General features: G+C 41.5%; 1 protein-coding gene across 7 annotated transcripts in view; it reads right to left on the reverse strand.

Annotated features, from left to right (window-relative positions):
- Positions 1-1521: 1521 nt before the first annotated feature.
- The window catches only part of RNASEH2B (ribonuclease H2 subunit B), a 69863-nt gene continuing 44540 nt past the window's right edge, over positions 1522-26844 (reverse strand). For 5 of the 7 annotated variants that reach the window (XM_030310044.1, XM_030310053.1, XM_030310070.1 and 2 more), the window contains 6 exons: positions 25068-25132; positions 23375-23480; positions 20640-20721; positions 19013-19055; positions 14747-14827; positions 12599-13048 (listed from right to left, as the gene is read on the reverse strand). In XM_030310044.1, coding sequence (XP_030165904.1) covers positions 12941-13048; positions 14747-14827; positions 19013-19055; positions 20640-20721; positions 23375-23480; positions 25068-25132 — 485 coding nt within the window. In that variant the 3' untranslated portion in view covers positions 12599-12940. Of the gene's footprint in view, positions 2741-12598; positions 13049-14746; positions 14828-19012; positions 19056-20639; positions 20722-23374; positions 23481-25067; positions 25133-26844 lie in introns of those variants that run through there. The other 2 variants (XM_030310084.1, XM_030310060.1) reach the window with 2 other exon arrangements.

Here is a 26844-nt window from a genome sequence, read left to right on the forward strand (position 1 = left end):
GATTATTTCTTCCGTGGCTCACGGTGGGGCACAGCTGAGGCAAAGGGAATGCAGCATTTGAAGGCCTTTGATATTATTTTCCCACTCGGCCTCCCGAAGTCCTTTTTTATATTCTTCCCAGCAGTGTTCACTTCCGGCACCCTCTCTGGCTCTACGCGGGACTGTTTTTTAAAAGTCCTTGACAATTTGACGAGGAAGGAGGATCTCCTTGTATTTGTGCATCGGCGACTCCTGTACTGAGCGGGGAACACGTGAGACATGCTCAGCTCTGTGGGGACTAGAGACACGGGCCACATGGTCTCTACCCTCAAGACTGCCGACAATCCAGGTGGGCAACAGCCTTAAACCTGGGGGCAGTGGGCGTGTGGAGGAATGGGCTTTTTTTTTTTTTTTTGAAAGTGCTGGGGTTTTAGTGCCATTGATCTACTTTAGTTTTAGCTTTCCTGTGAAATATTTCTGAAGAAGGAACCAATAAGACAACATAGTAACATACAATATATACGGCATTTATAAGTATATGACATGAAAACCACGTAGATGAAACAATGAAAGAGACTGCATGAAAAGTGAGTGTGGGGTTGCCAGCTGGAAAAGGGTAGAAACTCGATATTGAAAATTGAACAGCTAAGAAAAGAAGTTGGTTCAGGGCCAATGAAACAGTCACCTAGAGGAGCCTGAGCAGTGGCGAGGGTAGGGATTGTTTTCACCTTCTCTTGTCTTTTAAACTTTTTGGGAATGTCTCATGAATTGCTGCGTAAAGATTAAAAAGTTAATGAATGTTTAGAATTTTAGGTGTGTTGAATTTAAAGTGATGGTAGTTCTTCACAGTTCCGAGGTCAATGAAATATGAGGTCGGGGCGCAGGTAAGAGAGTGGGGCTTCCGGGGACAAGTTAGGTGTCACCCGTGTTCATGACTTTGGCCACCAAGGAGTGGGTTATATTTGAGGTAGTATGTGTGTGTGTGTGTGTGTGTGTGTGTGTGTATTTGTATGTGTACATATGTGTGTGTGGATATTTGTGTGTGTATTTGTACGTGTACGTGTGTGTGTGTGCGCGCGCGTGTGTGTAGCAAGAGACAGAGAGGGCGAGGGAGAGGAGAAGAGGAGAAAAGAAAGCAGCAGGGGAACAAGGACACAATTGATAAGTGGATCCAATGCCAATGGAAGACTCGGAACTGTTCCAACAAGACTTTCTCAAGCTGGGGAAGCCTCGTCCATGTGGGAGCCTGGTGCCCACGCAAGGTTTCCCAGCAGTGTCTTTCTGGAGGAGAAAGAGACAAGGGACAGCTGTCACATCCGCTGGCTTTCCTGCCCTGATACGAGGTCCTGAGAGGCTAACCGAGTTGCTCCCGGACACATAGCACACTTTGCAGTAAAACTCCAGGGCTGGCAGTTGCTCTGGGCCAAAATATACACTGGCCTCCAAGGACAGTGCTTGAGATTATGCAAGGGGAGGACGGAAAAGGCCAGGTTTTAACTCTACCACCGTATGTTGAACTAGGTGTCAGGCTCTTGGTTCTTACCCAAATGGCCTGGATTCCAAACAGGTGATTTCTGCCAAGTGCTCCCTCTTGGAAGCCTGTAGTACACCCTCGTTCCACAGCTGGCTCTCTAGAGTTGGGTTTCTGAAGAGGACGGCTCACGTACCAACTACAGAGCACGGGAATATTCAAAGTCCTTCGAGGTTAATGCAAATTTCTCTGTGTGGAAGGAGATGTGTAAAAAAAATTACAAAGTACTTTCCAGAACCAGGCTCTACTTACCTGCTGGAGTTAGAGAATCAGAAACAGAGCTATTTCAAGAAGAAGAGGTTCGGGGTCCTGTCTGAATGCAGGAAGATCACCGAGTGGCTTCTACTCTGCTCCCCTTGTGTGTCCGGTGGACGAGCCCGCTCAAATCCCTGGATGTCTTTGCACAAATCCCCCCACTGCCCCCTACAACATACTCACTGTGCATCGATTTCCCCATGAAACTTTCTGGCAGGTACTTGCCACTTTCCCCCATGTCTTAGGTCCTCACTTTTAAAAATAGTAATAACACACATACTAGGCTTCTCTTAAAAATGTCAATGTTTATAACTCCAGCAGGTCGTAAGATACCCATGTTCAGCTACCACGTTGAATTAGAAGAAGCTGACAAATTAATAAAGAGTAAAGAAAAGTCAGGCTTTCCCTCCTCTCCCCTCCCCTTCTTTCTTTTTTAAGTAAGGGTAGAAACTTGGTTCAACAGAGCTTTTAGTGTGTGGAAATCAAGTACTTATGGTCGGCACACACATCCCTAAAACACATTCACCTGGCCCCAGGGAAGCATTACTTCTAGGCCAGCATGGTCAGGTTTTCGAAAGGACCCCAATCTCACAAAGAGCCTTCTCCTCCCACTGCTTTGAAATCAGAAGCACGAGGCTGTGGAAGAGAAGACAGGTTGCGGGCAGAGGGGCGGTGTGGCTGGAGCTCCTCAGACCCCAGGCGGATTCACACCCAGAGGCTGCTCTCAAGTTCCAGGGACTGAATTGCCTCCAGGGTGGCATGCCATTAACCAATGGACGGGCGGTAGCAGTCAAAGAAGTAATGAATCATCAGTGGGTAGTTCTTTAAAATACACCTTTTGGCATTTGGAGAATTTCCAGGAGGCGCAGAAGAAACAGTCTTAGCCCTTTGAGAGTATCTGAAGTTCTAGAAGAAGCAGCCAAGCTTTGAGTGAAACGGCTGTCACTTGTCCCTTCTCTGTCTTTGTGCTGCCACCTAGAGAGAAAAGGAAAACATATGTTGTATTCCGCCGAGGAGAAGCAGTCACCTGACACCCCCAGCACTATCTGCACCTTCTAGAACAGAAAAGCGAGGCGGCCTGTTCTAGTTCTGAGAAACAGCAGCGGTTAAACTTCTGCTTCTGAGGGAAGACCTCAGGTAAGGGCCAGGGCTCCCGTCGTGGCCAGCCTCCATCCCCAAGCTCCTTCTGGAGCTAGTATTAGTCTCCTCCAGGAGCAGGGGTGGGGAGGAAGCGTATTTTCTGTCCACTGTTCAAATGGAGTGAAAGACGAAATCTTCAGTTCACCCGAATTTATGGAATGGACACCATCATTTTAGCAAAAAAAAAAAAAAAAAAATACAAAAACCCTATGAAAACAAGGTTCTACGACGAATGATTCTTAAATCCTTTCTACTCTTTGCCTTTTCCTTTCTTTTTTGTTAAACGCAGATCCTTTTATGAGACAGTGGGAGGCCTGATGTGGACTCCAGTGTATAAAAAATAGGTATCTATAGACTTGTTGGCGGAAGTTGTCGTCCCTAAAGAAGACTTGACTCTGAACACGTGTAATTACGATCCGCTGTTTTCCGTGTCCAAGTTCAAACATCATTTATTCTGGAGCTGTGTTCTCAAAGATTTTTTTTAAGTTAATGGAAATCAGATTTCCGTGCCATAATGGGGGATGACCTTCCCTAAGCACCTTCCTCCCCAGGACTATCACCCTCCCTTCCCCTTCTGCCATAGCCCTGGCACCACATGACACGCCCACCTCTCTGCTCACAGACCAGAAACTTCTTGAAGGCAGGTGTTTTTTGTTGGCCACGTTGACAACAGCATTTCCAGCGCCCAGGACATTTGGCGTGTAGCAGGTGCTCGGTATATGTTTTTGTTTTTTTTTTTTTAATTTTTTTTTTTTTAACGTTTATTTATTTTTGGGACAGAGAGAGGCAGAGCATGAACGGGGGAGGGGCAGAGAGAGAGGGAGACACAGAATCGGAAACAGGCTCCAGGCTCTGAGCCATCAGCCCAGAGCCTGACGCGGGGCTCGAACTCACGGACCGCGAGATCGTGACCTGGCTGAAGTCGGACGCTTAACCGACTGCGCCACCCAGGCGCCCTCGGTATATGTTTTTAAAGGAATAAATGAGTCTGCGCTTGTCCCTTGGCTTTTTTCTCTTTTCAAAGAGCAAATACCATGACTAACTTTAACTTTACACATCTTCTGATTCAAACACACGTGTAAGGTAACACCTCTTCTAACATGTGTGAAGAAGTCGATTCCTCTATAAATCACATATGGTGTTTTTCCTCCCTCTCACACGGGCTTGACTAACGTGAGGCCATCAAAATAACATTTATTAACCAAAGTACAGGAAAGGCTAAAATGCTGAGGCTGAATTGAAGATCTGACGTGCAGAGGCACCAGCTAAGTAGAGGCTTTCCTTAAATTCTGGCTCACCACTGCTGAGGATGCACGGACCTGCAGAACCCGTTTTGAATACGGCAAGAAGATGAAGCCCAGGAAATCTGAGTGTCCCTTCCTTAAGATAAAACTCACGATTAAAACAGACTAGCGAAGGAGAAACGGCCATAAAGCTACACACACAACAGTATGAATAAGGTACCTTTGAGGTAGGCTGAAAGGAAAGAGGCCTGGGCCGGAGGGTAAAAGGGCAGCGGTGGGCTCAGCCACTTTCAGTCTGTGCCACCCACCGTGACCAACATGGAACAGGGACACCCCCCCTTTCTGGTCTACGTCAGAGGGTTGTTGTAAGGATCAGTGCAGCTACTGATAAGTGGTGGCTGTGGGAACCATAAAGGGCTATTCAAACACAAGGTAGGAAACCGCTCTGTCAGTCTAATGACCCTGAGCAGTGTATAAACACCAGTGTATGAAAGGTGTATAAGCCTGATTGCTTCTTCCCATTATTCAGACGAGTCAAACCCTGTGGCCATCCTCTAAGGACACTAGGAAAATACCAGTACACCTCCCTTCCTGGACCAGGAGCTCTTTGTCTTCTATAGAGAGGTTCGACTCTTCAATGCAGCTGACTCTGGAGCTCTCCAGAGCTCGCATTAGTCCTGGAAAGAGGGCTTGTGGGAGGACGTCTAGCAAGTTCCATTACCTTTAATAACGGAGGAAGTCCGTCCTAACCACGTGAGGAGACTGTCTTTCAAATCTAGTGATGGCATGACTTCCTAGAGTGTGACGGAAGTCAGTTCCTCTGGAGAGAGGGAGTTTGGTCTGGGAGTCAGGGTCCTGAGGTGAGCTTCTGGCTCAGCTCTTTATCAGCCGAGTGACCTCAGGCACATAAGGTGAACTTCGCTTTTCCAACTGTAAAATGGAAATAATAACCAATTGTGCCCTACGGTTTCTGGAAGGATCAATCACATAAATCCACGTGAAAAGTGCTTAACATCTGCTGAGCACTTGGTGAGCCTTTGTTATTACTTCCCCCAAATGGTGTTCTTCACGGTTTTTTTTCCGCTGCAAGGTAATGTAATCTAAGGAAAATGAAGAAAAGAGACAAGTCTATACCAGGCACACCGCAAGAGCCAGAACGAGCATGTTGGCAGGTTTCCTTCAGACTTTCTTCCAGTCAAACAGGTAAGATAATCCACTTAAAGAACTCAGAGGAGTGCCTGATGCATGCTAAGTACTGGATGGATACTAACTCTGAAGCATTTTTCTCCTGGGTATATAGGAGCTGAGGCTCCCCACCCAGCAGCAACTGCAGGGAAGGACATAAAAGGACTCACTGATCGACACTCATTTCACAGGGAACACACGGCTGTGGGCCAGCAAAGCTAGTGATTTGCTCCCGGGCCCACAGAGTTAAGGCAGGTTCCAGGGACAGTATAATCCAGCTACTGTAAATTAACCGGTCTTTTTAGACCAATTATTCCTACTTTTTAAAACTTTTTAGTTCAGTTGGAAACACAGTGGTTGTTGGTCACTTTTCACTTTATTACATTTTTACAGATTCAGATATCTGTTTCCTGTTAGTGTCATAAGTTTGCATATAACAAAAGCAACACTGTACATTGGGTAAGTAAAGGGATGCTTTTTAGTTTCTCACTTCCAAATTGCCTTCGTGTCTTGCTAAGTTTCCTCATGAGAGAAACATGATCTTGGGAATGGGCACAGCACACGAGAAACACACCCGAACTAACACAACACAATCCACTTGACATCCACATTAAAGCGGATGGAGGAGAATCTCCTCGGGAGCGCAGGACCAGAGAAGTATAAGCCTCGAAAGACGAGAGAGCCTGAGAGCCGGGGTACAGGGAACATTTAAATCGAAGATAAACCAGACATCAAAAAGAAAAGAACGCTGGTAATTCTGATATCCACTTCAGAATTATGTATGGTTTGGTGAAAACGGAGGCTCTTGTGTAAGTACCTAAGTGGTTTTATAGTTTGCAGAAGTTTTTTGAAGCTTACCCTGAACTCAGCATATGAATCAAAAACGATAAATAACGTTAAGTAACAGAAGCAAAGGACCAAGAGATTTAAGTAAGATCTTTGGGTTAGACGTCACTATCCTGGCTCCTATGTCACCCTGCCCTACGACTGTAGCTGTTGTGGGGATTCAAGGAGTTATTATATGTAAAGTGCTCAGAACAGCAGAAATACATAAATGCTATACAGTGTGAGTAGTTATTAGAATCATCAGTTCTTAGTATTATGAAATGATCACATGAAAAACAGGATATTAGCATAGTTTCAAAAACTGAGGGGCATTTTTACAAAATAACTGACCAGTATTCTCAGAATTGTCAAAGTCATTGAAAGACAAAGGAAGACTGAGAGACTCACATGTTAGAAAAATCAGAGGAGACAGGGCAACTAAATGCAATGTGTGATGGTGGATTAGATTCTGGAGTAGAGGGGCGCCTAGGGAGCCGTGGAGTGTCAGTCGGTTCAGCGTCTGACTCTTGGTTTTGGCTCAGGTCATGATCTTGCAGTTCATGAGTTCAAGCCCTGCGTCAGGCTCTATGCTGAAAGCACAGAGCCTGCTGGGGATTCTCTTTCTCCCTCTCTCTCTGCCCCTCCCCTGCTCACTCTGTCTCTCTCTCAAAATAAATAAACTTAAAAATTTTTTTCAAAAGATTCTGGAATAGAAAAACGTTAATGTAAAAATAGGTGAAACTCAAATAAGGTGGTAAATCAGTTAATACTATTGCATTATTGTAAATTTCCTGGGTTTGATCATTATACTATGTTTACATAAGGTGTTGACATTAGAGGAAGCTGGGTGAAAAATATATGTAAACTCTATTGTTTTTGCAACTTTTCTATATATTTAAAATCACTCCAAAATTAAAAAGTAAAGAAAAAAAGAAAGAGAAAGAGACCCTGAAGTGACAGAGATGATGCAACCCGTAGACACGGACATTTAAGCAACTATTGTAACTATAATGAAGTATTTGAGAAGAGAAATGGAAAGACATAAAAAAGAACCAAATGGAGAATCCATAACTGAAAATTACCGTATTTGAAATAAAAATTTACTAGCTGAGGCTAATGGAAGATGACACAGTATAAGATAAAGTAAACTTGAAAACACAATGGGAGAACTGTCTAAAATGGAACATAAAACAAAATCCAGAAACTCAGTGAGAGGACTGGTGGGCTATTATCAAGTGGTCTAACATACATGTAGATGAAGTTCTAGAAGCTGAGGGGGGTGAGGAGAAAAAAAAAGCAGAAAAATATTTAAAGAAACACTGACCAGAAATTTTCCAAATTTGATAAAAAATTACAAATTCAAAGATTCAAGAAGCTCGATAGGCCCAGAAACAAGTTATCACAAAGAAACCCACCTCAACACATCATAATCAACTTGCTGAAAACTAACAATAAAGAAAAACCTTAAAAGAAGCCAGGGAGGAAAGGGAACACACTTTATATAAGCTAGAGGAAATACAAAAATTATCACAGATGTCTCATCAGAAATCACACAAGCCACAACACAATGAATCTTTGAAGGGATCAAAGAAGTTAAAAAGTTTTTAGTTGGATCAACCAAAAAACAAAAAGAAAAAGAAAAAGAAAAACAAAAACAAAAAAAGACACGACCAATCAGGTATGAAAAAAGAAAATCACTACAGATCCACAGATATAAAAGAGATAATAAAAATACGAGAAACAACTTATGTCAATAAACTTGACAATACAGATGAAACACATATTTCTTTGAAAGACAGAAATTACTTAAACTGGTGCACACACACAGAAGAAAATTAGGATAGCTCTCTATCTATTACAGAAATTGAATTAGTAATTAAAAATTTCCCCAGAAAGAAAATTCCAGGCCCAAATGGCTTCATTTGGTGAATTCTGTCCAACATAAAAGGAAGCAACAATTACTAATCTCATATAAACTCTTTCAGAAAATAGGTGATGAGAGGATATTTCTCAATTTATTTTCTAAGGTCAGTTTTACTCTGACACTAAAACTAGACAGAATTATTACAAGTAAGGAAAACCACAGACCAACATCCTTCATGAATAGAGATACAAAAATCATTTACAAAATATTAGGAAGTAAAACACAATACTGTATGTGAAAAGAATAATACACTATAAACCAAGTAGGGTTTTTCCCAGGAATTTAACGATATTTTAATTTTCCAAAATCAATCATTATACTTCACATATTAAGAGATATTCCTCTATTAAAGGAAAACTACATGATCATCTCAATAAATTAGGAAAAAAAAATGTGGCAAAATTCAATACCCATTCCTGATCAAAACTCTTGGTGAACTGGGGGTAGGAGAGAAATCCACAAAAATCATGCACATCGATTGATAGAAGCAATGAGCACATTTTGTGCCTAGATTTTGGTTTCTAAATACCATTCTCCATGATAAGGAACCCTGGATTTTTAGGAAAAAGGCTGATTCATGGCTTGGGCAGAAGGAGTACCAGAGCCTGGAATAAACTGTCACAGAAGAAGAAAGGAAGTAATAAAGAATAATAGAAACACACCAAGAAGATACAGAGGCCAGCTAAAAGGGGCTCCCACTGGCCCTTCTGGGATGATATGAACAACAAAATGATTTAATATAACACAGTGGGCAAAGTAAAAAATCTGCAAGTCCATACTGATACAAATTCATAGATGAAAAATAAGTAGAGAAGGGAAAGCTATTCCTTATTTTAAAAATGCCAGCTAAATAAAAAGAAATAAATATAGAAGAAATGAAGGAGTTAGAAAAATCACCAGTCAATTCTAAACCTTGTGGGCGAATGTTTGATGAGGAATAGTGTAGTTAAAAATCCCAGAGTATTTATCTGTAAATTATCTATTAATTATAAAGAAAAAAACAGTAACTCTACAGTGGATAAACCTGTATCAAAGGTTACCACCACCTTAATCTAGGTGAACATCATTGGTATTGGGTCACACTGTGACTCCTGATACGGTGCAATGAGAAAGACACATCATCACCTCCGTGGGTGCCCATTAGGTATCATTCAAATCTAATCAAGAGGAAACATTAGGCAAACTCAAAGTACAGAACATTCTACCAAGTAATGGCCTGTATTCAATAATGTCACGATCAAGTAAGACAAAGAAAAGGTGGGAAGTTCTTCCAGATTAAAGACTGTAACAACAATGAAAAAGAAGTCTCAGTGCTTGGTGGTTTTATCGAACGTTTTCTTTAATATGTTTCAATAATAGAATATTCCTATGCAAAATTATTCCTTCCAGAACATTGGTCAATATGGAGAGGTGGCATAATTCTAATGCTAAACATAACAGCAATATTACTTTTGAATACAGATGCAAAAATTCTATAATTTTTTTTTTTAATTTTTTTTTTCAACGTTTTTTTTATTTATTTTTTTGGGACAGACAGAGACAGAGCATGAACGGGGGAGGGGCAGAGAGAGAGGGAGACACAGAATCGGAAACAGGCTCCAGGCTCCGAGCCATCAGCCCAGAGCCTGACGCGGGGCTCGAACTCACAGACCGTGAGATCGTGACCTGGCTGAAGTCGGACGCTTAACCGACTGCACCACCCAGGCGCCCCCAGATGCAAAAATTCTAAGTAAAAGCCCAGAAAAACAAACTGACATGGCTAAACCACATAGAAAGCATACACTATGGTATTCTTTATCTAATGTCAGGTGGAATTTATGGTAGGAACTCAAGTACAGTTCAATAGTGATAAAAACTCTCGTCATCTCAAGAGATGCCAGAAAGATATGATAACAGCCAACACCAATTACTAATTAAAACTTTAAGGAAACTAAGTATGAAAGGAAATTTCAAAAATAGACATTCCTTATATTAACTACAGCTAGTGTCAGAATTAATGGAAACGTACATTAATCAAATCACAAATTAGAATGACTACCATTATTATACTTTAACTGTTCCAGGTATTAACCCATGTAAAAGGACATAAAAGATATAAGAGATATAATAGAGTTACACACAATTTTTTGAAGATATGTATCTTATGCATCAAAACCCCAATATGAATATAATAAAAATATTTAAATTAATAGTTTAGTAAATTGGTCATTTAAAAGATAAATATGTAAAAATGTAAAACTTTGCCACAAAATAGCCAGTTAGAAGATCTAACTAAGGAAAAAAAAAAGATTTCATTAATAGCAACAAAAATACCTTAGAGATATGCCTTAAGAGAAATATCTAGAACCTATATGGAGATGGAGAACCAAATGTTAGTGAAAGGTATGGTTAGGATTTTAGGAAATATGAAAAACTACTACATGCCTGAGTAACAACAATGAATTTTATAAACACATCTGTTTGTCTCCAAATGTTACTGATTTAACAACATCTCAATAGAAATCTCATTGGAGCTTATTCTTAGAACCTGACAAAATAATCCAACAGATCCAATGGAAAAATAAACAGGTGAGAAAACAATTAAATTAGAACTTTATCTCACAGCACATTTAAACACAAATTCTGTAGATGATTTAAGTATTAAATATAAAACAAAAAATTAATTATTGAAAAATTAGAAGAAAATAAGTGGTTAACCTTCCTGCAGAGGGAAACATCCTTCTAAGTATAACATCAATATAAAGGAAAAGTTTACACACACACACACACACACACACACGTCTACTTAAAAACCAAAACCATCTGCATGACAAAAAAGTCATACACAAAATTAAAGACAATTTACAGGTCAAGAAAAAAATTAACAATGAATATAGTGGACAAACAAGAATGTCTTTAAGTTATAGAATATCTTTAGGGTCCATAAGAAAAATACTGACACTCCAACAATTAAAAAAAAAATTTTTTTTTTAACGTTTATTTATTTTTGAGACAGGGAGAGACAGAGCATGAACAGGGGAGGGTCAGAGAGAGGGAGACACAGAATCTGAAGCAGGCTCCAGGCTCTGAGCTGTCAGCACAGAGCCCGACATGGGGCTCGAACTCACGGACCGCGAGATCATGACCTGAGCTGAAGTCAGCCGCTTAACCGACTGAGCCACCCAGGCACCCCGACACTCCCAACAATTTAACAGAGGACATAATCAGACAATTCTCTATAAGATGACAAATGGTGAAGGAAATGTGAAAAAATATTAAATATTATTACTAATTAGGGAAATGCGAATTAAAACCACAATAAAATGCCTTTTTCCCCACTTATTTGCAAAGATAACATTCAAAGCTAACCAGGTGGCATGAATAAGACAAGAACTGATACTACCATATGATACAGTACAAGATCCCATACACTTTCTGTGAAAGATCTTCCCATAAGTATGTATTTCGAAAGTTTAGTTATAAACTGGGAAGCCCACATCTAAAAATCCATTCTAAGGGAGAACTAAACGTTTTGAACAAAGGGCACCCGGCTGGCTTAGTCAGTTGAGCTTCTGACTTCGGCTCCGGTCATGATCTTGCAGTCCGTGAGTTTAAGACCCTCTTCGGGCTCTGTGCTGACAGCTCACAGAGCCTGGAGCCCACTTCGGATTCTGTGTCTCCCTTCCTCTTTGCTCCCCCTCCCCCCCACCCCCGCTTGTTCTCTCTCTCTCTCTCTCGCTCTCTCTCTTGCTCTTGCTCTCTCTCAAAAATAAGTAAATAAACATTAAAAAAATAAAAAAATAAATAAAGGCTTGGACAAATATTTACTTATAATGTGATTCTTCAAACAGTGAAACAGTGCAAGTAATCTAAATGTCATGGTCATGAACTAATCAAGTATCCAAATAATTTAAAATGACCATCATTTAAAAAAATTTTTTTTTAATGTTTTATTTATTTTTGAGACAGGGAGAGAAAGAGCATGAACAGGGGAGGGTCAGAGAGAGGGAGACACAGAATCTGAAACAGGCTCCAGGCTCTGAGCTGTCAGCACAGAGCCCGACGCGGGGCTCGAACTCACGGACCGCAAGATCACGACCTGAGCCGAAGTCGGCTGCTTAACCGACTGAGCCACCCAGGTGCCCCTAAAATGACCATCAATTAAAAAGCATATTTATGAAAAATACTTTGGCAGCCTGGGAAAATGCTCACGAAATGATGTTGTCAAGGAAAAAGATTATAAAATTACTACTATGATTCCTTAAAAAATTATTCTTATAAAAACACATGCCATATTATCTCCAGCCAGTGTCAAGGTGGAAGATTCGAATTTTAATTTTATACTTTTCTCTATTTTCTGCAAAGAACAGGTACTCGTAAAACAGTGTTAGACAAAAGATTTACCAAAAACTAAAGGCTTTTAGAAAACTAGTAGTTTCTGACAGCTGTTATCTGAATTCTCTTGGTACCCTGAAAACCAGATTGCTACAGGTACCATGTGGCAAAGTTGTGCACAATTACAGGCATACACTCAAATATGGTCACATGTTCGTTTATTGAGGAAACTGTGAGGCTAGCTACAGATGAGCTCTGTTCACTTGATGACTTTTCATGATGTCAGACAAGACTCTGAAGGCCACAGGCCATGAAGTTACCCAATTACTTTCCCATATTTTGTTCAGAAACACAAAAATCAAATGCCAAGAAATGTTCGACTCTGAAAATTGCCCTCATTTTAAAAAAGTTTTTTTGTTTTATTTTTTCAAAAGGTGGTAATTAAGGGTCAGGAGGTAGAGTGGCATGGAGGAAGGACAAAAACGGAACCTGGAAAAGGCGAATATTTTTTGCTAGATTTCATTTTCAAAGTTTCAAGTCTTTTCAATTTTTTTTTTTATTTTTTGCAGCGAAAAAGGAATCAATACTTTTCATTCCACTCTTGTCAACTTTAGCCAAAGCCTTCTGAGCTGCGGTCATTTTGTTATTTTTCTGTTAAGGAAAATAAGAGAACAATTGTTACAAATGTAACGTTTATGAATCATACATGCAAATCAAACAAGACCACGCATGTCTCAAGGTTCATTAAGAGAAGTATTTGCTGGTAACGTGCTTCATAAGGGAATGATAATTTTTTTTTTTTTAAAGTTCTGATTTCTATTCAGAATTCAGACCTAAGACACAAAATACGTTAAAAGAACCAGGACGCAAAACGGCCGCCTTCTAAGGAGGGGAATGTTGCAACCAATGGTTTACTTTAGGGGAATAATTCTGGAGGGTGTTTTCAGTGCAATAACACCAACAAAGGAACTGACATAGGCTGCGGTTGTCAGAGGAGGAATTACAGCCTGGTATTACAGCACGATGAATAATTCACAACAATTTACTGTTGGAGTTTATTCATAGGCTCTCCGGGAAACCAAGGCCAACACTATAATATTCAAAAGATAACCTGTACTGCAGAGCATCCCGGACCAGCAGGACCACTGCCCTGGGATTCCTCCAACTAAGAACTTTTCAAAAAGCTGACTCCAAGTGACTCTGCCTTTTAAATTTCTATCTCTTTATGGTCACTGTTTGTTTTGTTTTGGTTTGTTGCCACATCCTGGAACGAGCACTAACAGGAGGTAAATAGTAGCCGAGTTTCCTTCAGTGCATCATAACTTCTCAGCAGAAGCATACGTGATGGGAAGCAGCGAAGGAAAAAAATTCCTGTGTCTCCCTGTGAACTGTGAGATAGTCATTGACAGAGAACCTTTTAAGGGCACGGTGTCTGATCCCTGAAATCTTGCTTCTCACATTCTGTACTTATATTTTGGAAGGCTTATTTTCTCACGGGATGGTGAAAAGTGGCAGTCTCTTCGAGACAAGTTATCCCCTGTCTTTAACAGACAGCCGGGTCCAGCCCCTCATTTCCCTGGGGTGGTGCCCAAATAGATACAAGAGAAAGCAGCAGTTCCAAGGGTGGGGCAGAAGCAGTTCTCACAGAGAATGCCAAAACCCGCCCTGCTTACAGAAGCCATTGAGGTGACCAGCTGTCTTGCCAGATCTCAACCTGGATTTTCCCCTGACGTCACATGCCCAGATGAATTACGTATAGATCAAAGAAAAAAATTATAAAAAAAACATTAAGCTCTAAGGTGGGGGGGTTAAATGTTAAAATCCAAGTGGAAGTTAATTTATCTTGGATTGGGCAAGGTCTTTTTAAGCATAAAAATAATGAGAAAATCACAAGAAGAAACAATTCCTATTATTTAATCCTCAGAAAAACTTAAAGCTGTTAAAAAATCAAATGAAAAGGATAAACACAGATTAGAAAATTATTTGTACCCTATTTCATATTAGTAATTATGGTCCTCGTCATAAGTTCCGGGAAGCTTCCAGGCAGTAGAGTTGACAAAAAATGACCTGTGGAGGCCCCTCTCTTTGTGCCCCCCTACTCTTAATATAGAGCAAAGGGTAGGCACACTCTTGCTAAGCATATTGCCTTCGTGCCTCACAAGTCTTCTTGACTTGACATATCCATTGTCATTCACAATTTTGAATTACTGAGTCGCAGAAATGCAAGTTAATAATTCTTCATGGTTAATACTATAAAATCACAATCAAACATGTAATTGTTCCTACGTGTCCTCATGCAGGATCACCTACGGGATCCAAGAATATGCCACTACAGCTGGACACACATACCTTTTCAGTCTTCCAATCTTTCCTGTTAAACTTAGTGTAATCTTCTTTTGCTTCTACAGGCTCATCAGATAACTTTACTTTCTGCAATGTTAGAGCAGTAAAGTGGTATAAAATGTCACCTCGACACATCACTCCATTTTTAAGAAAACAACAGGGCCAATCTGGACCCACATCAAGGCCAAATGGAACAACAGACCCGGCAAAGGGCTTTACTTTGCATTTTGCCAGTTGTCTGGGGAATGAAGCCACACGTCCCTTCTGAAAAGCAGCCTTGGTGATGGGGGGATATGATCAGGTGAGCCCACGACCCAGCCCCTTGGGCAGTCTAGTGGTACTGATCACATATTTTGTATGTACCAGGACCAGGAAGCATCTAGGTGACTGCTGACTTCCAGGACAGTCTAACGGGGTGAAGGCAGGCACAGGGGTCCAAGACAAGAATTTCCTTTAAGGGGGCCAGGTGTCCAGCCAGAACCCCCACTGCATTCACCACCTGGGCTGGTGTAACGTCCACTGAGGAAGAAGGCACACCATGATTCTGTTGTTACCATTTTTGTATAGCTTCATGTTCTTACCTCCTTTCAACTGAACTCTCTCAGTTTGTCCACACAAGGACAACCTTGCAAAGCATGAAGCCAGCAGAAGGAAGCACAGAGAGACTAAACAAATAATCAAGGCCACCTAGCAGAGGACAAGGGCTGGGATCTCCATTTCTTAACAAGTGCTCTTTCCATGAGGCCTGGTGCAACCAAGCCCACCTCTACCTCATATTTTCACCATCCACATGAGCCTCGTGCACCAAGGAATGGGAGAATCTTGTCAAGAGCTAGACTGTGGCCTTAATGGTCCCATTATAGAAGGAATCGTGACACATTTACTATGTAAAAGGCACACAACAGGGCAGGTAAGTCTTGATGATTAACACAGAGAACTAACTGCACAGTGACCACAACCTGGTCTTCTATAGGTCTTTGGGTTCTTTGTGGAGACACTGGGTTGACAAGATCTAACGTGACTCTTCCCTGGGAAATGCAGATTTGTTCCCGGCTTCCCTCTTCATATCCCAGCTTTTGCTAAACAAAGAACTGCAGGGCTAGGGCTAAAAGATACCCTGGCACATGAATAAGGGGATAAAACAACAGGTCTTGAAATACTTCATTCTAAACAAGGGCGGGGGGTGGGGGGGAGAGCGCTTCTGGGAATCTATAACATTATGTGACACTCAAAAAAAAAAAAAAAACAGGGGCATCCTGGAAATCTATAAGGCAAAACCTTCTCTTGGGCACACCACAATCTATGAAGGGAACCTTCAAAAGAAAAAGACTAGCTTATCATGAATGAACTACCTACCAGCAAAGTATGTATACAAGGAACTTAAGAATACATGTTTCTACTTAAATTAAGATCAGTAAGGGGTATTTAGGTGATGCATATTTTTACTAGAAAAGTCTCTTCAGCCAGGAGAGTGGAACTCGCAGGGAATAACGATGAAGGCTCGGATGCAAACTGCAAAAAGCTTAACGTTATAAGGTGGTTTGCTTTCCTTCTCTGTGGCGAAATGTTCTACAGATGTCATTATAAACCCTTGGGCGTATTTACTTTTCACTGAAAAGGAAGTTAAATGAAAAATGTTCAAGGTAAAGGTTAAGATGAAAAGTGCTTCTTCACAAATATAAAATGTTTCGTAAGATGACTGACTTGCCCAGGTGTTTTAATGGCTCACTGCTAAGCAAGACACCAGTTGTCAGTGCTCACAATAACAGAAATTGACTGTGGAAGGCTCTGCCTGGAATTTTCTTGTGTTATTCACAGCTCACGTTGAATACCCTTGAAAGAGTCATAGTTGTTACACTCACTTGAATGTTTGTTATTTAAAAGACCAAATCACTATAGGTTTGGAGGGATGTTTCAGAAGAAATAGAAAAGGGCTCAGAAAGACAGTAACACAGAGTATGACTAAGCGGGTACAGTTCTGGAAAGAGAGGGGGCAAACAGAAGAGTACCACAGGGATTCATGCTAGGATGGTCTGATTCTTACAAATGAGCTGCAAGAAGGAGCTCAGGAGCGTCTCCAACCTACTGACTGCATTCGGCTCTGCCAGCTGCCAGCGATAAATTCAAAGGATGGAAGGGGGCGACGGGTGGAAGCAGGGCTTCAATACAGGCAAACATGTGATAGTAAGAAAATAATGCGAAACATATTAAGGATGACAGGCTTCGTGCCATCATTACAGACAGATACAAAGATACCTAATAGCCACTGGAACGTATTTCCTGAAAACGGTCAACTCTATTACTGTAAAAATCAATCAAATCCTGGACGCAGACAAGAAAGCTAGCAGAAGACATTACCCTAAGCCTGTTTAAGCCGTGGTACATCATCCAGTGCAATTCACACTCTGCACGCCGGAGCCCCAGGAAGACACAATAGACCGGGAGACCTCAAAAAGCAACTAAACAATCCAGGAGATGAGGCTGAGATTTAGGGGAAACAGGACTGGGAGATCTAAATCAGGGCTTGGCAAACGGCCCACAGGCCAAGCCCTGCCGGCCGCCTGTTTTTATAAATGAAGTTTGGCTGGAACACGGCCGCCCGCCTTCGTTTATGAATCGTCTGTGGCTGTCTCTGTGCTACCACAGCAGGGCTGAGCAGTTGTGACAGAAACCAGCTGCTTCGTGAAGCCTCAAGTATTCACTCTCTGGCCTTTGCAGAGTAAGTCTGCTGACCTCCGATCTAAATCATAAATGATGAATGACATCACAAATGATTTACATTTTGGAAATTAAAATAGGAAAACAGAAAACCGGGTTAAAAGCAAACGTATGAAATGCATTACCCCGGATGCTATCAGAGGCCAAAAGCTTCAAGAACAGGCTTCGATCTGTTCACAAGTGATCTCTAAGTTACTACGGAAGACGGATATTTGGGAGAAAGATGCTTAGGTTTTGGAAGGAGAGATATGAGAGAGAAACGGATATGCCCATCTCCTTAGTTACAGGAAGGCAATCATGTCTCTGTCCCCTAGAGCTACTTACTGTCAGCGATTAACTACCAGACTGGAAGAAGTGTGGGTCTGACCTAGAATGACCTTAGCAACTGACCTCTGCCCAGTGCTATTCCTCCAGAGAAAAGGATGCCCCTCCTCGGACGATCTGCTGAAAATGGCCCATAGCTACTACTGATGCACTTTAACAGGACATGATACAAAACAAACAAACAAAAACGACCCCGAGTATGTTGGCCATCGTGAAGGCCGGGAAGACAGAAAGTGCTTTAACATCCATGACGTGTCCACTGTACATTCTCAGGGCATCCATTATTCTGTTGGCAGGAGAATGGCCTCACTGACAAGCTGATGCATGTGTTTATTTCCCTGTCTCTGAGCAGCGCTCACTTGTCTGAGATCAGGCCTGGACTGAGGGACGCCACAGTGTGCCATCAGGTGTGGTTCATGGCTGCCTTCTCTACTCTCTGTATCTGGGAGACAAAAACAAGCTGCAGCCCACGGAGCAGGGGAGTGGTGGGTGGCGGTCGGAGAACAGCTGGAAGAGGAAGGGTTTTGTGCAACACAAAAGTTGCGTTGATCATTTCAAGCGGAGGAAAAAAAAAAGTTTGGCTATCTCTGTTCAAAGGATTCTCTGTGTTACAAAAATCATGCTCTGCTCACCTCTGTGCTAGTAACAATTAGATCTGGCAAAGTGAGTTTAAGTTATACATGGAGTCTTCCTGATGATTAATAAAGTTAATTACAGGATCTGGCTGACTCAAGAAGATTTCGTCACGTATCTATAAGACTTTTATGTAGGTATCTGGCTAAAACCAGCTCTTATCTGGTTTTCACAGCACTTTATCATTCAGGTAAAATCTACAAAAATAAAAAATACCGATGGACAGCTCATTACAATCTTTAATCCATACAACATCAGTCCATGCAAGGTGGATTTAGAAAGCTTTAAGATGGGCGTGCCTGGGTGGCTTAGTCAGTTAAGCATCCGACTCTTATCTCGGCTCAGGTCACCATCTCACAGTTTGTGAGTTTGAGCCCCATGTCGGGCTCTGCACTGATGGCTCAGAGCCTGCTTAGGATTCTCTCTCTCCCTCTCTCTCTCTGCCCCTCTCCTGCTTGTGCTCTCTCCCTCTCAAAATAAATAAACTTAAAAAAAAAAAAAAAAGCTTTCAAATGTACTAGAACAAACTAAACTTATGTGGTAAAAATGAAATATTTTTCCAAGTGCCCCAAAGATAGCTTAGTCACAGCTCCTTACCTTTGATGGAGGGTTTGGCAATGAAGTTGAAGGTTCTGGAAGCCTAAGGAGTGAAAAATAAGAATCATAGTCATTGTTTTTCATAGACAAGCAAACAGAGAGTCTGGGACAGCTTAGGACTTACAAGTCCTACTTTTAGGGAATAGCTTCACCTCCATGTATCTGACTGTACAACTGCCTCAGTGAAAGGAATGAAATTTCTCTAAATGAAGAAACCTTCATTTTCCTTGTAGTGAAACTGTCTGAACTAAAAAACAAAATTAGAACTCATTGTTGAAATGGAATTGCTTTACTTTAGTCTCTAGAAATTTGCATTCTGGCGTTGTAGGATTTTTTTTCTTCAAAAACGACGAATGCAGCACATATATGAAATTGAAAATTGTTTTAATTGTTGACAAAAAGTCACACAAACTTTACTTTTCTTCAATTAAAGAGAAGTTTAATTGACCTATCTTTCTCCCCAAATCTTCAAACACTTCAGGGTAAAGAAAAGAATCTAAAGAATAATGGGAGTACAGAGACATAGGTCTCTAATGAGACAAACAGGCACTAAGAAACCCAGGGGAATATTAAACAGAAAGATAGGGTTATTGATTGAAAGCAGGCTTTGCAAACACTTTAACTACACTAGAAACCAGTTCCCACTTTTTTTTTTTTTAAGTTTATTTTTGAGAGAGATGGTGACAGCGTGAGTTGGGGAGGAGCAGAGAGTGAGGGAGAGAGAGAGAGAGAGAGAGAGAGAGAGAGAATCCCAAGCAGACTCTGTGCCACAGCACAGAGCCCGATGCATGAGATCATGACCAGAGCTGAAACCAAGAGTTGGGTGGATGCCTAACCGACTGAGCCACCCAGGTGCCCCCACTGATTGTTTTTTAAAGTAGGACCTAAGTAATTTGCTAAAAACAGCAACTATGCATCTGTTAAGAAGTCGCTTTATGTTTATGTATCAGAGGAGAAAGCTACTAGAAGAATCAGGGAAAGCTATTATCACACCCATAAAATCTTAACAATAGTCGCTAAAATCTAGAAAATAAACACATTCTTTTCAGCCTAAGGTAAAGTCTTTATAGTATATTAAATATCTTTATGAAGGACATAACACAAATCAGGTCCTTCTTAAACCCGTTTTCTGCCCTCTGACACAGATTGTGTTTCATCCTTTCAGCTTCAAGTGCTGGGCAAAATGAAGGTATTTGGTGAGTATCCAATGATGGTAAATATGGTACAAAGCCTTTACATGTAGCTTTCAAGAATATTCCACATGCCATCTCTTCTTTCCTTCTAACCTTTATTTCTCTTAAAATCATCACAAAGAACCAAATTAGTTAAGTGTAACTGGGGATCAATTTTAATACTGTTTACCCTCTAAAATCATACCAATCCAAAAATCCAGTCCTAACATTCACAAGTTTCCGCAATCAGTATCCACCAAATCAATTTGTTCCAATCCACCAGTGTCCACTAAAAATTACCTTTAAACCACACGGTCCAGGAGGTAAGTCGAGAATACTCTCTTATCAAAAATAGTGATGTGATGTGATGTGATGAGCCATAAAGGACCTATTGCTGGGAGACCAGGAAGCACCGAGGTACTTCCTAATTACGACTGAAGAGGAATGATACTTACTTTAAATATTTACACAGGTCGTCACTGAGTTCTCTAGGGATGTAATCAGATACCAGACCATGGGCATAACAAATATAATCCTCTGAAAGAAACAGAATGGAGAGTGAAAGAAAAAAAAAATTAGTAACAATTATGATAGTTTTACAACCAAATTGACCAGAGTTAAAATTCTGGCTGTAGCTGGCCTTAGAGACTCATTTAAGCTCACAGCCTCAGTTTCATCATTTGTTCTTTTTTTATTTAAAAAACAAATTTTTTTTTTCTTAACGTTTATTTATTTTTGAGACAGAGAGAGACAGAGCACGAGCGGGGAAGGGTCAGAGAGAGAGACACGCAGAATCCGAAGCAGGCTCCAGGCTCCGAGCTGTCAGCACAGAGCCCGGCACAGGGCTCGAACTCACGGACCCTGAGATCATGACCTGAGCCGAAGTCGGACACTCAACCGACTGAGCCACCCAGGCGCCCGTTTTTATATATTTTAATAGTCGCTATGGTCTGTGGTATGTGAATGCTGTGACTTCAAGGTAGAAAAATTAGGCATAACAAAGAGGGGCCGATCTTTTTCATCATCTTTTTCTTTTTATTATTTTTTAAATGTTTATTTTACTTTTGAAAGAGAGACAGAGATAGAGCACAAGTGGGGAGGGACAGAGAGAGAGAGAGAGAGAGGGAGACACAGAATCCAAAGCAGGCTCCAGGCTCCGAACTGTCTGCACACGGCCTGATGCGGGGCTCGACCTCATGGACCGCGAGATCGTGACCTGAGCCGAAGTCGGACGCCCAACTGAATTCAGAGACAGAAGTCTACTAGCTATGACAGGTGACGCTGGATAAGTCATCTCCTTCTCTGATACCATGAGTCTTCACTTTTAAAATGAGATCTATCTAATGTCTAACATCCCTTCTCCTACTTAAAAAAAAAAATCTGGGGTCCATCCATCCATTTGACTCAATCCCTTCTCTTTTGTTTAAGCCAGTCAAAACCAGTGATAGCTGGTAAACTCAGTAAACTCAGCTCAGCAGAGCTGTCCACCATTTTCTGAATGCCTGGAGCCTGCTAACATCTACATGTGTAAGGTGTTTTAAGGTAGATTTCTGCAAATTAAGGACTGCCTGAATTACCTTCAATCACAAACAGATCCCTGGCCCTAGTTTTAATTTTTTTACACTTGATCTTAGCCAAAAGGCCGAGAAGCGATAGTTTTAATTTTTTTAATGATGAAATTCTGATGCTTTGGAGTGGTATGCCTGTCTAGAACAGGGGAACATTGAATTGGAGTTTAAACTCAGAATAAGTTTTTTTCTTTTTTTTTTTTTTTTAAAATTTTTTTTTTTTTTTTTTTTTTTTTTTTTCAACGTTTATTTATTTTTGGGACAGAGAGAGACAGAGCATGAACGGGGGAGGGGCAGAGAGAGAGGGAGACACAGAATCGGAAACAGGCTCCAGGCTCTGAGCCATCAGCCCAGAGCCCGACGCGGGGCTCGAACTCACGGACCGCGAGATCGTGACCTGGCTGAAGTCGGACGCTTAACCGACTGCGCCACCCAGGCGCCCCAGTTTTTTTCTTTTTTAATGTTTATTTATTTATTTTGAGAGAGAGTGAGTGCAGGGGAGGGGCAAAACCAGGCAGGTTTTGCGTTGTCAGCACGGAGCCTGACACGGGGCTCCGTCTCATGAACCGTGAGATCATGACCTGAGCTGAAATCAAGAATGGGACGCTTAACCGACCTGAGATCATGACCTGAGCTGAAATCAAGAACTGGGCGCCCCCAGAATAATTTCTGTTCCACAGTTGAGAATGTTAATTGTATTATACAGCTGTTTTTATTCAACTATACGTACAAAAATAAGGGGACAGTACACTGGAAAAAGCAAAAGAATGTACCTTAAGAATCTAAAAGAAAAAAGTTGCCAAGGGCATCAATTTGCATCGAAGATCAAAATATTAAGATCCATGTAGGACATACACTTCTGGAGACCAAGATGCAAACAGAAGCAGCCCGTTGGAAGCCTAGGGACACACAGCAGTATGACGGAAAGGGGAAGCGTGTGGGCCCCAGAGTCAGGCAGGCTCGGCTTCACCACTTACTGGCTGTGTGGCCTTGGGTGCAGCCTCCAGACTCTCATTGTAAAGTGAGGCTTAAGCGGAGTGTTAGCTGGGATACTGTGTGTATACTGGCAAATGAGCCAAGGGCTTGGCACACAACATGATCTCAACGAGTGACGGCCAGAGTTGTTAGGGTGGCCATTACTGTTTTTGCAAAATAAGTACTTGCCGAAGGAATTATTTAGGCATCGATTAGTGACAGCAGCGATCTATGGTAGAAATACCACTTGGTTCTGAAACGAAACGCACACTGCCACAAGATCGATGAGAACACATGAACAAGAATGCGAAGCTTCTGCGACATTAGGATTTTAAAGTCATAAGGCAGGCATTTGTAAATCAGCAACTTACTCCAGGCAAGAGTAATTTCTGATAAAGTGATTTACCGGGGTGCCTGGGTGGCTCAGTTGGGTGAGCGTCAGACTCTTGATTTTGGTTCAGATCATGATCTCATAATTCTTGAGATCGAGCCCTGCATCAGGCTCCACGCTGAGTGTGGAGCCTGCTTAAGATTCTTTCTCTCTCTCCTTCTGCCCCCTCCCCCACTCATGCTCATTTTCTCTCTCTCTCAAATTAAAAATAAATAAATAAATACATACATAATATTAACAAAACTGATTTCCTTACCTTCCTTGTCACTGGAAGCCTGGTCACCAGAGAAAAATGCAGTTGCCTGTACCCGGGCACTGACATTTACATGATTGGTTTTTAAGGCTGCCACAATCTGATTAACCTATAAAGTAACCAAAAGGGAAACATCAGGGTATTTCCAAGGAACTTTAGAGATCCACAACCTTCCAGATGATCCTCGATCCATTTAAGACCCAGGAAGAAGTAACTGAGGACCTAGAAATGTCTTGACCAGATACCAGAAGATGAGAGAGAGATGCACATTTGGACAGGAGTTGAGCAACAGCGGCAGCATTTGGGGATGATGTCAAAACATGGACCTCTAAATGCCTACGCAGTATGAGAGCACTGCCTCCGGAGTCAGGCTACTTGGCTGTGCTCTGTGACCATGGACTACTTACTTAACCTCTCTGTGCCTCTATCTAATGGGGACAAAAATAGTACCTAATGCACGGTATTGTGGTGAGGCTTAAATGAGTTCATATATGTAAAGCCTTTAGAAAAGAGCCTGGCACAAAGTTTATATGCAATAATTTTTTTTCTAAATGGAATAAATCATATAAATATCCCACTTCCTAGGAATTTAAGAAAAGAAACACAATTGATAAATATACATGTGAATTTGCGATTCACATCATCATCACTTGCTAACAACAAAACCTAAATGCCGAGACCCTGCTCAGCACTCACCCTTATTTTTCACCTACTACTAATGCAAATGAAAACTGAACCATGGGGGCACTTGTAAAATCCTTCCACTATTTTGTTTAGTAGGAGCCTGATTAATTCCGCAAGGTTCACTTCCATGTTTCCGGGTTCCCCGTGTGCCCAGTAACATGGTATGACAAGTGTGTTTTGCACATATAAGACAGAAGAGAATCTTCAGAATCAGTACTATACTGAACTTGAAAAACTCTGTCATCAGTAGGCCTAGACTGGTGAGATTCTTAATCAGTATGAAAGTCCACAATATTCTTAGACCAGTGGCTTTCAAAAGAGTTTGTTTCTACTACACCTACAGTAAGCAATACCCAGCAACCCAGTACTTCAACACATATATATGCTTCATAGAACCATACTTAATACTTGCCCTTACTCTGTGCTACATTGTAATACATCCTATCCTATCCTATCCCATCCCATCCCACCCCAATCCCATTCCATTCAAGAGAAATACTGGTTGTGACCCACAGAATCTATTTGAAAACCATTGCCCCAGACCTGAGATTAGTTCTGGGATGTTAGGATCACTAAGTTCCCTCCAGCATCCGGATGCTGAAGGTGAAACACACTTCCCCTAGGCCTGAATCCCGTCTGCCTCAGCCCCCTGCCTTGCTGTGTGAGCAAAAGCAACCTCTGAGACAGGGACTGAAAGCAGTAAGTGCGTGTCATGCCTGGTATTATCTGGCTTGTAAGACTCAAATATCCATCACCAAATGGTGGGAACTTCTTTCATTCAGGGGTGAGGATCATGGGAAATGGGGATGTAGGTCAAAGGAAAACATGGAGCTAAACCCAGAGATACATGAGTTAGGGAGGATGAAGAGTATTTGGGTATCTCTATACAGTTTCTGTATTTTAGCTGGATAAACAACATGGCCCTTTAGATTCACACTTACCTCCTTCTGTAAATATTTTTTAAAAGGAGCATTAAAACTTTCTGCTGTAAGGTACTGGAGGCGTACTCTACCTTTTTTTCCAGCCACTTTATCGTCTTCTCCTTGCTGTACTTGTAATATTTCTTTTTGTCTATTTCTGGATTAAAGAGAAAAACAAAACAAAACAGAAGCGTGGATTAAGCAAAAAAAAAAATAGACTCATAAGGTTATATCGTATACAAGATATGTATGTAACATCCACAATAATTTAAAAATGTTTTGTAACAGTTTATATTCTTAAAAAAGTCAATCTCTAAGCCTGAGAACATACTTGAGAAGTTAAAAAATCATCGCAAGCCAGAACTTGGGTGACTCAGGTTTCATCCAACCGTTAAATGAATGGGAATTTAAGAAAATCATCAAATTATACTAATAGTTCTCATCCCAAAGAGAAATTTCTTTCTTGTCTTTTTATTGCACCTATAGGAGACGATAGATGTTAACTAAACGTATTGTGGGGATCATTTCATAATATATGTAAGTCAAGCCATTATGCTGTACATCTTAAACTTATAAGGTGATGTGTGTCAACTACTTCTCAGTAAAACTGGAAAAAAGGTTACCAACAAATCTGTAGAAAATCTGTGATTTTTAAAACTCAGCAAATGAACATGCCAAGCAACCTTCATTTGTCGACATAAGTTTAAGCTTACCTCAGTGTTTTCAATGAAAGACTTCTTTTCTTCCTTTTTTAAAAAAAATTTTTTAATGTTTATTTTTTTTATGTTCATTTATCTTTGAGAGACAGAGAGAGACACAGACAGAGTGTCAGAGGGGGAGGAACAGAGAGAGGGGTAGACACAGAATCTAAAGCAGGCTCCAGGCTCTGAGCTGTCAGCACAGAGCCCGATGCGGGGCTTGAACTCACAAACCATGAGATGACGATCTGAGCCAAAGTCAGATGCTTAACCAACTGAGCCACCCAGGAGCCCCGAAAGACTTCTTTTCTAAAATAAAAATGGAAATCCCAAGAAAGAAAACAAAAACTAAAAGGAGATGCATATGAAGTGTGTTGCAAACATTCAGGGAAAAAAAAATCTCGTTAACTACTTAGTACTGTCCTGGTGGGATTAGTGAGAAGGAAGAAAAGATATGCCTATCTTTGAACACATCACCAGTCTAACCATAGCTATTCAGGGGAATTTAGATTTATGATAGGCTTGACTTGGCCTGTAATGGGGGATAAAAGGTTCCCCTCTTGGAAGTTATACTTCCCCGCCCCCCTTACAATCCACCCAGCTTTGCATACTGTGACCTGAGCTGTTAGTTCCTTGGTAACACTTCATTCATGGAGTTTCTTGCTTTCTGTGCAGTCAGCAGAGGCGGGGCTTGCACTCCCAGCCTCCTGCCCAGTGCAGGAGTTATCTTGGGGACCCTTCAATATCCTAAGGCCAGATGCAGACTTGCCCCATGTGATGTTGCTAGCCATGCAGAATAACAATTTCTCTTTCTTCCATAATCATCGTGGGAAGTGGAAATGCTTAGGGAGGGATCGTTTCCTGCAGTCGGTTAAATTGCTTGCATTCCTGGGACGGCTTAGATGGGAGAGGGGCTGGCCTTAGCACCTGTAGGCTTCCTCCCCATTGCAGCCTGTGGTTGTTCATGTTGTGGGCAACAGGAGGCATGATGGAGCACGGGCTGGGCCTTTGCATCCATCCCCTCGGCGTGTGTCACTGGCGTAATGAAAAGGAGACCGCCGCAAGTGGCACTGTCAGGAGTCCGAGAATTCCAAGGGGCAAAGTCTGTCATGCTGGAGCCAGGACCACCGGGGCCAACAGTCTGCTGTGGAACCGGGCGAGGCTGGACTCA

Source organism: Lynx canadensis, chromosome A1 (genome assembly GCF_007474595.2).
Source record: "Lynx canadensis isolate LIC74 chromosome A1, mLynCan4.pri.v2, whole genome shotgun sequence".
NCBI classification, from domain to species: domain Eukaryota; kingdom Metazoa; phylum Chordata; class Mammalia; order Carnivora; family Felidae; genus Lynx; species Lynx canadensis.